The 13,746-nt window shown below is 55.4% G+C and overlaps 1 protein-coding gene across 1 annotated transcript; it reads right to left on the reverse strand.

Moving 5' to 3' along the window:
* Positions 1-7,776: 7,776 nt before the first annotated feature.
* Positions 7,777-11,009, reverse strand: NRARP (NOTCH regulated ankyrin repeat protein). The gene has a single exon (XM_058038092.1). It carries the CDS (start codon positions 10,992-10,994, stop codon positions 10,641-10,643), a length of 354 nt encoding a protein of 117 aa, XP_057894075.1. The 5' UTR covers positions 10,995-11,009; the 3' UTR covers positions 7,777-10,640.
* Positions 11,010-13,746: the final 2,737 nt, after the last annotated feature.

A 13,746-nucleotide genomic window follows, 5' to 3' on the forward strand; every position in this document is an offset into this window, starting at 1 on the left:
ATCTGAGGCTGACCCCTGACTAGAGCTGGCTTCCTTCATGGGATAGGGGGAGGTTGTTCTCAGAAGCCTCTCGGGTCCCTGCTGACATTCACTCCAGAGAGCTGATTTCTGGGGGAACACATCCTTTGTGGAGCCTAGAAAGGTCCCAGAGTTGAGCAAAATTCTCCCTGGCCTGAGGAGTTGGGTAATCTGGAGTGGGAAGTAGGGATGGGATGGGTCAGCCAAGACCTACAGCCCTGAAACCTCACCTGTGAAGGCACCTCAGGGACCCCACACAGAGGAGCAGCTTAGGGAGCCAGGGATCCCATGCAGAGACACACTCCAGGCACTGCTCACACAGCTTTGGGGTCCTGCACTGCAGGGACAGGGGTCTGAGCTCCTGTGTCCCATGTCCCACGTAATGGTTAACCTAATCTTCAGTTTCCTGAGGGTTGTCCCACTTCTCCCCCTTTTCTGATCTAGATCTCTTGCTGGTCTGGTCCCTCATGCTCCCCAGATCTGGGCAGGAACTGCAGTGGTCAGCATGGAGCCCTGGTGACCAGGTAAACAGGAATGTAGAAGCCCAGGGTGAGATATGGCTGAGCCCATGGAGGTGGCCTTGATCACCTTCCAGACTCCTCATTGTACTGGTGCAGAGCAGGATTCAGGCACTGTGTGCCAAATGAGATGCTTCAGGGTGCCCAGGGGATGGCTCCAGAATCTGGGCCAGAGGCCAGGAAGGACATGCCAGGACATCACAAGAAGTAAAACGAGCTTAGGGAAGCTCTTTGTTTTTCCATCCTTCCCTTTCTTCCACAGTGGAACCCAGATGCCACCTCAGATGGACCCCCATGGTCAGAGCTGAATCCCACCCCACTGACCCAGCTGAATCCCACCCCACTGACCACTGCAGGAGGGTCCCAGGTACTGCTGCCTCCTGAGCACTGCAGTGACCATCATGGTCTCTGTGGTCCAGATGACATAATTTATTCCTAACATGTTAAGTCCATGAATTCAAAAGATTTTTCAGTATCTGGTACTAAAAGCCTCATCTCCTGAAATTCTGTGACTCCAGAAGAAACTTAGTCCCTGAGAAGAGCATGAAATCCTTCCCAGAGGTGAGTGTCCCTTTCCATCCCAGAAGGCAGAAGAAGAAAATGCCCACGTATTTTTCCCCCAGAGAAAAATCCCATCCTTTCAGGCATCCCACCATCAGCCTCAGCAGCTGATAGGGAGCCCACTGCACATCCACCTCTATCCCTGCCTCCTCCTGCTCAGAGAATGAGAGAATCTGGTCTTTGCACCAGAAAGCTGCTCTGACTTAAGGGCAAAATAGGCACAGTGGATATGAAACCATCAGTTTTGGTATGAGGGATCTCTGTTATCAGCCCAAGGCACCTGCTGTGCTGGGAAGCACTGGCTGTGGTGGGACAGTGGGGTCATTGCTCAGGGGCTGGTGGCACCACCAGAGCACCTTGGGCTGTGCCTGGCCTGGCAGGAGCACTCTCCCTCCTCACCCAGCACCGGAATCGAGGGAGCTGCCCTTGCCTGGGGGAGATCTTCACCACCCTCAAATCTGGGGATCCCCATTGCCCTGTCATTGCTGTAGCACTCTCCAGCATTGTCAGCAGGCAGGAGATGTGGGGGCCCCCATCCTCCTGCACCCCCAGGCTCCAGCACACCCTGCAGGAACCGGGGGCTCCATCCCACTGGAGAAGCCCAAGAGTCCCATGTGGGGAAGAACCCTGGATCTCAGGGGAAAGGACACTGGTCTCCCTGTGTGGGGCCAGAGGCTTTTGTCCTCCCTGCAGCGAGCGCAGGGGCCGGGGCTGGGTGATTCCCAGCCCAGAGGGGATGGAGAGCCCTTCCCTCTGCCGGCCCCCGATGGAGAGGGACCATTCTCTTTAATGCAATGCTATGAATACTCGGGGTCTTTCTGCTCGCTGTTTAATGGATTTGAATGTGAAAAGGTGGTGGAATTGGGAAGAAGGGAAGAGAGGGGGGAGGCCAGGCCTCTTTGTTCGGGGATGCTGCCCCAGCCTTGGATTTATTTAGCATTTGGAGGGCTCTGGGGTCTTTCTCTCCTCCCCTGCCCTGCAAAGGCTCGCTCCCTTTTCTGCCTCATGCTTATTAGCATAGCAGCTGCTCAGGAGAGGGGCTAGGCAGGAGAAAAGGATCGAGGCGTCCGGGAAATGAATAGGAGAGAAAAAAAATAGCTTAAAAGGACAGAGGCTTTGAATGAGGGGGAGCAGTCAGTGGAAAATGGGACAGGGGCGGCTCAGAGTTGTCACCGTAGCTGTGAATGTGAGCAAGGAGAAATGTGGGGACCCACTGGGGATAGGCTCCCTGTCTGGGCACTGTGCTGGGGGTGGAGGCCTGATCCTGGCACTGCCCTGTGCCCCCAGCTCTGGGCACAGGCGGGCAGTGGGTGCTGGGCCAGCACCTTCCTAGGCAGTGGGTGCTGAACCAGCCCGGCTCCCTAGGGCCACCAGGTTGGGTTGGGGTCCCCCATCTGTGACCTCCAAACCGAAGCCTCCAGTGAGAGACCCAGTAAGTGTCACAGCACCTGCCAGTTCCCCAAAGGTGGTAGGGTGCTGGAAATCCAGCAATCATTTCCAAGGGGCACTCAGTGAAACCTTTAGAGCACACTGCAACAGGTGCTTCCAGCTCATCCACCCACTCCAGGGAAAGCCCTCCAGCCACTGTGTGATTGAGTGGTTTAGGCATAATCAAAGGAAATCAGGAGTCCAGGGAGATGCCACCCAGCTCCTGCCCCAGCTGGAGGGGTGACCACACTGAGACACCAGAGTCTAGTCCAGGGCAGGAAACCCTGAGGGCTGCACACATTTGGAGCCTCTTTGTGCAACTGCATTCATGTGTGAGAACATTGCTGGGGACTGCACATGGGTGAGGAGAGATTTTTCACCTGGAGAAAACAAGAACAGAGACGTCAGTCTTGGGCTGAGAGGAGGCTGCAGAATCACTGCTTCCAAGCAGAGGCTCTCCTTGGTTGCAGGATTCATTTCAAGCCAGGATCTGTTCATTGTGCTGTCATGTTTCAGAGCACGAACCATCAGTCCCAGGGTGCTGCTCGGGCTCCCTGTGAAGGCTCAGCCTCAGCTGCCCCCCAAATATGTCACAGCAGAGCCACCAAGTGCTGGCCAGCCAATGTCCCCTCTGTCCTTGTCCCCTCCAGCCAGTGCTGTGCAGGGCTGGACTCTGCCACTGCTCTGTGCTCGTGTCCACATCCTCCATGCCCCACTGAGGAGGGGTCAGCAGAGCCATAGCCATCCTACCAGGATAAACATGCAGCTGGTTGGGGAATCTTCCCCTTCTGGGGAGCCTCTTTGTAAAAAGAGCCAGGAGAACACCACCAGCACAGCTGGGCTGAGATCTGCCATCACCTGATTGTGCTGCTGGAGATGCTGCTCTCCTTGGCTTGCCCTCAGGGTCTGCTCCCAGCCACAGGACACTCTTGGAGTCAGGCTGAATGAGGAGTTCCCAGTTAAAATGGTTGTCCCAACCCCATCATCGCTCCAGCTGTCCAGCTTTGCCTCTCTCTGTTCTTCTACCTGTCCCTTACCCATCCATCCCACCAGGCCTCTATTACCCATTTCTCCCAGCCAGCCCCTCTCCCTGCATTCTCCTACCCCCCATGTCCCCAGTGATCCCCCCAGGCCCTCTGCCATCCCTCAGTCCCTCCAGCCAAGCACCTTCCATCCTTCCAGATCCTAACCCCATCCACTGTTTCCCCCAAAACCAGACAAACCACGATGTTGTCCTGCTTGACCATTTCTCCCCAGGAAGAGAAACCTGTTAAAAAGCCGAAAATTCCACTGAACCTACAGGTCTGTGTCCCATCCAGGGTGAGACCCAGAGGTCACCTCTCCCTGGGCACCCTCAGACGAGTGCTCATGGTGGCAGAGGAACACCACAGCTGCAGGGGTTTTGGGACAAGGTTTCTCCTTCCTCCACAATGGGGCAGCGTCATTCCTGGGGGCATGATGTGTGCCCTGGGGAGCACTTGCTGCACCAAGGAGAAATTGGAGCTGCCCCCAATTCCAATCTCCTTGTTGGATGTTCCTACACCTTGCTGGGAACATCCTGGGGAGGACACAGTCCTCCAAGCATGGGTGTCTGTGGAGAGACAGTGATTTCAGGCCATGGGGGATGGCACCGAAAATACCATGTTCACCTCATGGCAGTGCATGAAGATCATGTGCACCCCAAGAAGAGCAAATAATCACTCTATGCTGCAGGAACACGATGACCTGGGATGGATATGGGGGATAGGACCTCTGCACCCAGTCCCAGCACCAAATACTGCAGTAGCTTTGTGTCAGCAGCAAAAACAGGCTGAAACCATCAGCTGTCCTGTCCTGCACAATGTGCTGAGGAGCCTGGTGCTCCATCCAACAATCCATCCATCCATCCATCCATCCATCCATCCATCATCCATCATCCATCCATCCATCCATCCATCCATCCATCCATCATCCATCCATCCATCCATCCATCCATCCATCCATCCATCCATCCATCATCCATCCATCCATCCATCCATCCATCCATCCATCCATCCATCATCCATCCATCATCCATCCATCCATCCATCCATCCATCCATCCATCCATCCATCATCCATCCATCCATCATCCATCCATCATCCATCCATCCATCCATCCATCCATCCATCCATCCATCCATCCATCCATCATCCATCTATCCATCCTCCATCCATCCATCCATCCATCCATCCATCCATCCATCCATCCATCATCCATCTATCCATCCTCCATCCATCCATCCATCCATCCATCCATCCATCCATCCATCATCCATCCATCCATCCATCCATCCATCCATCCATCTATCCATCCATCCATCCATCCATCCATCCATCCATCCATCCATCATCCATCCATCCATCCATCCATCCATCCATCCATCCATCATCCATCCATCCATCCATCCATCATCCATCTATCCATCCATCCATCCATCATCCATCCATCCATCCATCCATCATCCATCCATCCATCCATCCATCCATCCATCATCCATCCATCATCCATCTATCCATCATCCATCCATCCATCCATCCATCCATCCATCCATCCATCCATCCATCCTCCATCCATTCATCCATCCATCATCCATCCATCCATCCATCCATCCATCCATCCATCCATCCATCCATCCATTCACAGGGATGGAGCCCAGAATGCCTTGATAAGGGCCAAACCATTCTGATGTTTGGAAATGAGGCCAGCCTGGCTAGGCAGCCTGAGCCACCAGCTCCTCGCCGACACCGAACAGAAGTTGATTGTGATTCCTTTTTGTTAAAAAAGGTAACTCCTCTTTGGGCCGTTGGGCTGCGGCATTATCATAGTCATACAAATGCCCAACAAAGCATCTATTTAAAATGTCCTGAATTTTGATTACAGCCTGTCCCCTCTTGCTTGCCCGCTCGCTTTCTTTCTCATTCATTACTTACTCCCTGTGTTAAGCTCCCTGAAATTCAAATAAAATCCCACCTCCTCCCCCACATCCATATGTGGCGGCCGATTCTGTGCCGATGGCCGGGCTTGACGGATGAAGGGCAACAGAAGAGAAGACAAAGCTGTCAAACCTCGCTGGGCTGTGTTGACTTCCCATTGCCCCCCAGCCGGAGGGGAGCCCGATCCATCTGGTTTGGAGTCAGCAGCACAAACAAAAGCAAAAGACAATGGCAGGAAGCACTTGAAAGTTCAAATTCTTGCTTTGGTTTCTCTTGGAACAACAGCACCTACGTAATGCGGCTGATGGACAATGACACGCAGCCAGGGACAGGCAAAAATGCCAGAAGAATGTGCTTACACCACCAAACCATCCAATATTTTTGTGTTATTGGAACAAAAATAGAAAAGGGAAAGAACAAGAGGGTAAAAAAATCAAGTCTTTGAAGTTCCTAGATTCCTTGGATGGGGTTTCTGTGAGGAAAGCTGCAAAGTGGGGTGGCCATGGGCCTTGGGGGGAGCCTGGCACCGGGGCAGCTGCTGCCATGGGGTTGGGGTTCAGCTGTGTCCTCAGCACATTTCCACTGCCGGGGCCATCACATGTGGGGAACACAGAGGGGCTTTGCTGGGCTTGGCTCCAGGGGGGTGCCCAAATAAGGGGCTGCTGGACACCCCAGCCCACCCCATCCACAGCAGGGAGAGGAACCACACACAGCAATGCTGCCTTCCTCCAGAAAACCTGTTCCTGAGGTGGTGGCTGGCCCAGCCCAGCTCTCTGGGGCCCTGGGACAAGGTGAAGATCAGAAGCTGCAGGGCTGAGCTGAGCCATGTGAACCCAGCTCTGTGAAATCCCAAGGCAGGTGCCAGGACAAGGTTTTGCAGCATTCCAAGTGCAAAGGGATGAGGCTGGGATTATTTCCACAGGTGTAACTTCGTGTGCCCTGGGGAGCATAGCCGCTGTGAGGTTTGGTGGCAGAGGCTGGTGGTCAATGTCACACAGTGCCACACCTGGGGAGGGTAGTGGTGCTCACCCCACACTCCCAACAGATTTGGAGTCAGCAGCTGCCAGAGAACCTTGGGTGAAGGAACTCCAGGACCACCAGTGGTTGTGACTGATGGTTTTGGCATAATCTCTTTTCTCGTGCTCAGTCCATCTGGGTCACTTGGTGCCTGTATTATCTACACTGGGCTGCTGCCTGGGTGGTTGCATGCCCCCAGGGCACCTGGGGACACCAGCTGTGTCTGTGCCAGGCACTGGCCCGTGCTGGCAGCAGATGGCACAGGGCTTGGCACATTGGAGTGGAGTTTGGCCAACCTGGAAAGGTCACACTGAGCCTTTTCTCCAGGTTTCCCCCCGCCGACACTGTGTTTGCAGGATGCCACTCCTTGCATCCCTGGGAACCCACACCCAGAGCCAAACTGAGCACAGCACAAATTTCCCTGGGATTTAGGCATTTGCAGAGCTGGCAGAATCATTGATAAAGAGCCTCATCCGACCCCCCAGCAGTGCCAGCGAGGGAGGCCTGCCTGCATGGTGCCCTCAAAGGCCCGGCCTCGGGCAGGGCCTGGCTGTGCAGGCCCGGGGCTGCCTCTGCCTCTGCCCTGCCCCTCTGCCCTGCCCCACCTCTGCCCCTCTGTCCTGCCAGGAAAGCCTCCTGAGAGGGGCACAGCCCTGCTGGGCACTGCTCTGCTCTGAGCCGTGCCAGAGGACACAGATGCTTTTGGGGATGGAGGGGTAACGCTGACCCTCACCCTCTGCCCCTTCCTTGGGGCACTGAAGACATCACTGACCCCATCCCCACAGCCCGAGGTGCCCAGGCTGGAATCAAAAAGCTGAGAATGTTCACAGGGAGCTGTGGGGTGCTCAGCCATACGGGCTGGGGCTGCAGCCCCGAAAATGCACCCCAAATCCCCCATCCCAGGATGGGCTGTGAGCTCTCCCCTCACTCCCTGGGGACAAGGAGCTTCTGTAGGAACATCTCAAACAGCACATGCCCATCCAGCACCAGGGTTCGGTCTGAGTCATCTCCCCCCCAGCAGCTGGGATGGGGCAAACCGGGACAGCCCTGAGCCCAGGGGACTCCCTCCAGCCCGTGGGAAGGAGCCACACCTCCCTCCAAACCCAGCCCAGCCTCCAGGGGTGCCTCCAAGCCCACAACAGCTGCAGGTTTGACACCAGAAGAGACACCTGGGGTCCCAGGCAGCCATCCCCACAACAGCAAACACCCAGCACTACCAAAAACCACGTGGAAAAGAACAAACAAAACAACCTTTTTTTTTTTTTTATAAAAAGATCAATGAAAAATTTATTTATAAATTTCGCACTCTGGGGCTACATGTCTATATCATACACTCAGGAATATGCTGTACTGTACAGACTTTATCCAGTTAGAAATGATCATATAGTGACCCACATACAGCTTCAATATAAGCCTAAAAATTCTTAACATTAATTAACATAATTAAAAAAGGTATTTGCATCTAAAGAAAAATCTACAGAAAAACTCCTTTCTGGAGCAATCTGTGCATCAGCTTCAATGTCTGCTTATTTCACTGACATTATCAATATATTCTTCTTACAAAAATAACAATAATAATTAAAAAGATGACTGCTGGAAGGCAACCAGTCATGCACAAAACAGCCTCCCCCACCTGCCTCTTTTTTTTTTTTTCCTTGTACTCCCCGTTTTGGCGTGAAGGGTCAGCAGCACGATGAGCCAACAAGGGGGGTGGGGGGACCCTCATTTCAATTTGAATCAATCTGCATCCCTTTTACTTCTCAGGATCAAGAGAGACGGGGGTGTGGGGGTTGCATAGAAAATTGAAACTCTAGGGACTAGGAAGGGCAGCAGCTTTTCAGTAAAATACAAAGGGATGTAAAAATACATCAACTCACAATTTCAGAGCAAACCCCCTTCCCCGACGTACAGTTTCCCAAAAATCTCAGCGTGTCTAAAGCTCCAGGAGGCTGAAAAGGAACAATACTTTTCTTAAACAACTCACCCAGCAATTCACACAGGAGATTCACAGTCTTAATAGGTATTTTATAAAAATATAAATATGGGTTACATCATGTTGTCTTTACAACACTGGACAGAGCTCCCTTTAGACTGGGTTTATAACCAAGATTTCTTTTTAAAAATCCATCTAGAACTTGGCTTTACAATACACTTTTTAATATCATGTCATAAATGTTATGACATTTCATTGTGGCAAATCCATTTACGTAAAAAAAAAATAATGTGCAACCATCTGGTAACAACGATAAAACCTCACTAGGAAAGGTCCTGTTCCCACCCCGTAACTACCGCACAGAAGCACCAGTGGAAGTGCTGGACACCCCTTCCATGCTCACAGAAAGACTTCGGCCAAGCAGTTCCTTGCAAATTACAGCAATAACAGTAGACACTTTTGACAGGGCTTTTTTTCTTCTTTAAATCATCTCCAATTGTTGAAGTGGAAGAAGAACAAAAACAAATGAAAAACCCAACAAAACGCAAACAACTGCAGGTGAAATTATCAGAGACAAAGCAGAATATTCAGTGCAATGGGAAATAATCAGGGCAGACTCTATTTTTTTGTTTTCTTTTTTTTTTTTTTTAGTTTTAAGACTAGGAAAAGAAAAAATGAACAAAAAAAAAGAGGCATATATCCCAAACCATATTTTTGAAACACTCACCATCAGCTTCAAACAAAACCAGGCTCACAATCTTCACCCACAAATATATACAGACATGATAAATAGGTAAGACACAACCCCAATAAACCAGCAGGTAACTATTTTCTTTTCTCTTTTTTAATCAGAATGGTTTGGATGCAGGGAGCAAGAGAGGAAAAAGCAGGGAGATGGCAGTGACACGGGTGGCTTTAGTGCAGACGAGAAGAGGGCTGAAAGACCAGCAGGAGAAAGGAGACTTCTGAACTTTTCCGCATTTTCCAAATGGATGTTCTTGTGCCATAGCAATAAAAAAGCAGCATTTGCGATTATACGTGCAGTCACTTCAAAATGCGCCTTCGGGTGGCTCGCTCTGCTTTCTCCCTTTCCTTTATAAAGATATATACGGTGGGATATATATCTCCTATAAAAGGCGGGTGAGTGTACGTACGTCAAGTGAATCGTTCTGCATTGAGAAGTGTTATCCAAGTTTCACCAAAAGAAAAAATAAAAGTTCCCAAACTCTTTTCAGTAGTTTTCCAGCATCTCTGTAGGCAGCAGAGAGCGCTCGCGCCCCTTTTCTGTGCAAAAGCAAATCCTCTGCCTCTAGAGTTTATTTCACTTTTTTTTTTTTTTTAAGAAAAAAAAAACAGTCCAGGATTTGCTAATCCCCCTTTACACACAAAACCACAAGGACTCAATGTCTTTTCCTGGGATCTCACGTGTGCTAAACGGATTCGTGGAGTGGGTGAAGATGCAGACTTTCTTCGGACACCTAATGAAGAACCAAAGCAGAAAACCCAACGCAAAATCAACCAAACCCAGGAGCAATCGGGGTGAGAAAAACCACGTCTGTCATATTCCAACGGAGTCGCCTCGACAAAAAAAAAAGTCAGCGGTGGGAAACACTGGGAAAACCTTGGAGAGGAAGAAGACTTTCCTGCTCCTCCTCGCCAGGAAGCCGCGGCCCATGGACGGGGCATCGGGCCCGGGGCTGGCACCGGAGAGGGGACCCCAGCAGCAGCGGGGGTCAGCGGGGGGCTGTGGGGGGCGTTGAAATGAATTAGTTTCTGAGCCAGAACACTTTAAATGGGAGGGTCGGGAACAAGGAGGGCTGGGAGGGGGATTAAATATTAGCGGAGAGGGAACGGGGCGGGGGGTGTTAAAGCATCTGCCCAGATGTCAAACTGAAATCGTGAATACTGTGAGTGCAGCCGAGGTAGATGGAGGAAAAAACCCACGTTACAGTAGGAAACAACCCTTGGAAGATTAAAAAAAATATAAACAACCAACCAACCAACCAAAAAACTTAAAAATGTGGCGTGTTCTGCGTGGGGCCCCAAATCTTCGCCAAACCGCCCCGGGCGGGGGCGGGAGCAGCTCTGGCGGCCGGGGGAGCGGGGAGAGTGCCCGGCATGGCCGGGGCGGCGCGGGCTGGGCGAGAGCCGGCATCACCGAGCGGGCGGCCCCGGCAGCGGCGGGCGAGCGCAGCGGGGGCAGCCCCGGCATCACCGTGCGCCGGCGGAGTATTTGGCCTTGGTGATCAGGTAGAGGACGATGTCCTGGTGGCCCCCGAAGGCGGCGATGTGCAGGGCGCTCCAGCCGTCGCGGTTGGCCAGGCGGATGTCGGCGCCGAACTTGACCAGGAGCTTGACGAGCTCGAGGTTACCGTCGATGACGGACTGGTGCAGCGCCGTCTGGCCCTCGGGCCCGAAGGAGTTGACGTTGAACTCGCAGTTCGTCATGTTCTGCAGCAGCGACTGCAGCTCCTTGGTGTTGCCGCGCCGCACCGCCTCCTGGAACACCCGCTGGCTGGGGGGCGGCGGCGGCGCCGCGCACGGCGACACCTCGCTCTGGCTCATGCCGCCGCCTCGGCCCCGCCGCCCCGCATGGACGGCGACGGCGGCGCCCGCCCGGGCATGCGGCGGCGGCGGGCGGGCGGTGCTGCGGCCGCTGCCGGGGCTGGGCTGTGGTGCCGCCGCTGCCGCCGCGCCCCGGCCCCGCCGCTCTGCGCTCGCTGCTCCGCTGCCCGCGCCCCGCAGCTCTGCAGCGCCCCGGCCCGCGCGCGCCTTTTACCCGCCCTTTTATTTGCATAACAATGGCACGGCCGTGACGCGCCGCGGGGGCGGGGCCGCCGGCCGAGCGCCTACTGGCCCGAACGGGCGCGGGAGGCGTGGCACAACGGGGAGGCCACGCCCCCTCCGCGGGGTGAGCGGGCCGGGCGCGGGCGCTGCGAGGGAGGGAGGGGGCGATGGGGGGCGCTCCCGCCCCGGCTTTGCCCGGCCCCGCTCGGCCCCGCTCGGCTCGGTTCGGCCCCGCTCGGCTCGGCTCGGCTCGGCTCGGCCCCGCTCGGCTCGGCTCGGCTCGGCTCGGCTCGGCTTGGCCCCGCTCGGCCCCGCTCGGCTCGGCCCCGCTCGGCTCGGCTCGGCCCCGCTCGGCTCGGGCCCCCAGTCGGGACGCGCGGGAATGACGGTCACCAAGGGGCTGCGGCTACCCCCGATGTGGGGTGACACCGCGTTGGTGCGGCCTTGTGTCCCCGTGAGCCAACAGGGACGGGTCCCAGAGCAGAACAGGGCGTTCAGCCTGCGGGGTCCAGCGCCTCCGCAGGCTCCCAGGGGGGGCTGCACCGGCTTTCAGGGACCCACGGGTGAGATTGATTTAAGGCGGAAAAGATGCAGCTCCCACCGTGTACTGCCAGCCCTGGAGCTTCATCGGCCAGCCGATGAGCATGTTCCTGGTGCGGGAGTGCTGGGAGCTGTGGACACCACAGGGAAGCGGAAAGGTGGGGGGAAAAATCCCGAAAGCAGTGCATCAACCAAAAACGGTGCTGAGGAGACCCTCTGGAGGGGCTCTCTTGGCCTCCCCCGCCCCCAACCCTCCTCCTGTTCCCGTTTGGTCCCCGGGAGCAAACGGCGGGTCCAGGTGGGAAGCGGCGCTCCCGGGCCCGCTCCCACCGCCTGCCGGGCATTTGGTCAGCAGGAGAGGGCGGGAGGTGCGGGGAGAGAGGAAGGAGCGTGTCATAAACCGAGGTGACAGCAGCCGCGCCGGGGCAGCTGGGTGGCAAGCTGCTGTCACCTGGCACTGCTGGCTTGTCCTTTTGGGAAGGGAAAGGGAGAAATCGGCCTACTGCTAAATTCAGCCCCAGCAGATGAAATGTGCCATCACGGAGTGTCTGTTGCACAGCTGGAGGATAGTGGCCTTGAGCTCCGAGTGTGACTTGCCCCACCGCCTGTTCCCGTGGCTTTTCCCAGCAGCTGGAGTAGTCTGGGAACACTCCTGCCCCATCTGGGTCCTTCTCATCCCACCTGGATTTAGGCTGTAAGGAGTTGTTGAAGCAGCTCCTCATTGTCCTCCCATAAGGGGTCTGCTTTTCTAAGTCAATTTCTGCAGCTAGTTCTTCTCATCCCTATCCCCATTCCCATCTTCACATCCATCCCCATCTCCGTTCCCATCTCCTCATCTCCATCCTGTCCTTGTCTCCACCCTCATCCTATGCCCATGCACACCCCCATCCCCATCTCCATCCCCAGCCCCATCCAATCCCCATCCACCCATCCCCATCTCCTCACCCGTGCCCCTCTCATCCCAATCTCTATCCCAATTCCATCCGTCTGGTCTCTGTCTGACTGTTTGGCTTCCTCCGGCCAGAGCTGTCCTGGTCACACCTCTCTAATGTGAGTGTGCTGCGGTGCATCGTTCTCACGGGATAGGAGGGATTGGAATGTTACTGCTGCTGGGGGCTGCAGACCCGCCCCCCCCCCTGCTCTCCTGTGCCCGTGCAGCTTCTATCAGGATGTCCCTGCGCCGCTGGGCCTCTGCAGGGCCAGCACAGGGCCCTGCGATGGGCTCGGCGCCCGAAGCTCTCAGGGTCCGTGCAGGAGCCGGGTCTGCCCCAGGACACCGAACGGGCGCCGCCGCTGCCTCTGTCCCGCCCGGGAGGGCCCCGAGCCGGGCGGCCGGCGGTGGCTCTGTCCCCAGCACCCCAGCCACGGTGTCAGCGGCGATCCCTGCCCTGCCTCGGGTGCGAGCGGCGGGACGTGCCGTGACTCACGGTGACTCACGGCAGCTCCGGCGGCGCAAACGGCGTGCGGGGAGCGCCGGAGCCACCGCAGCCCGTGACCGGCCCCGGACACCAATCCCAGCAAAGCCATCGCCACAAAGCTGGCAAAGGGAAGGCAGTGGGGTCGTGCGGCAGCTTTGCCGGACGTAGGTGCGATGGCCTGGCTGTCGGGGCTCTGCTGTGCCTGGCTCGCCTTCTCCTATTTACTCCTAAATATCCTGGGCAGCTGATTTTGTGTCTTTACTGGCCGTATTCTGCGAGGTGTGGAGCCCTGCGAGCGAGCCGTGGGAGAGTGGGAATTGCTCACACCTCCCCGGTCTGGGCCTTGGCCAGAGTTACATCCTTGCAAGCAAATCTGCATTTGCCAGTGACATCGGTGAGAAAAAGAGCGCGGGCAGGGACCCAGCCATGCAAATGTTCGGGACTGGCAGGTGGGGGCAGGACTCGGTCTGGGAACGCGGCCAGAGAGGGATGGGAAAGAGCCAAAAAGCAAGGGAGGGAAAAAAAGGGAAATAAAAAGATTTGAAAAGCTGCATTTCAGCTCCAGTTTGTAC

This window comes from Melospiza georgiana, chromosome 20, assembly GCF_028018845.1.
Source record: "Melospiza georgiana isolate bMelGeo1 chromosome 20, bMelGeo1.pri, whole genome shotgun sequence".
In the NCBI taxonomy this organism is placed as follows: Eukaryota; Metazoa; Chordata; class Aves; order Passeriformes; family Passerellidae; genus Melospiza; species Melospiza georgiana.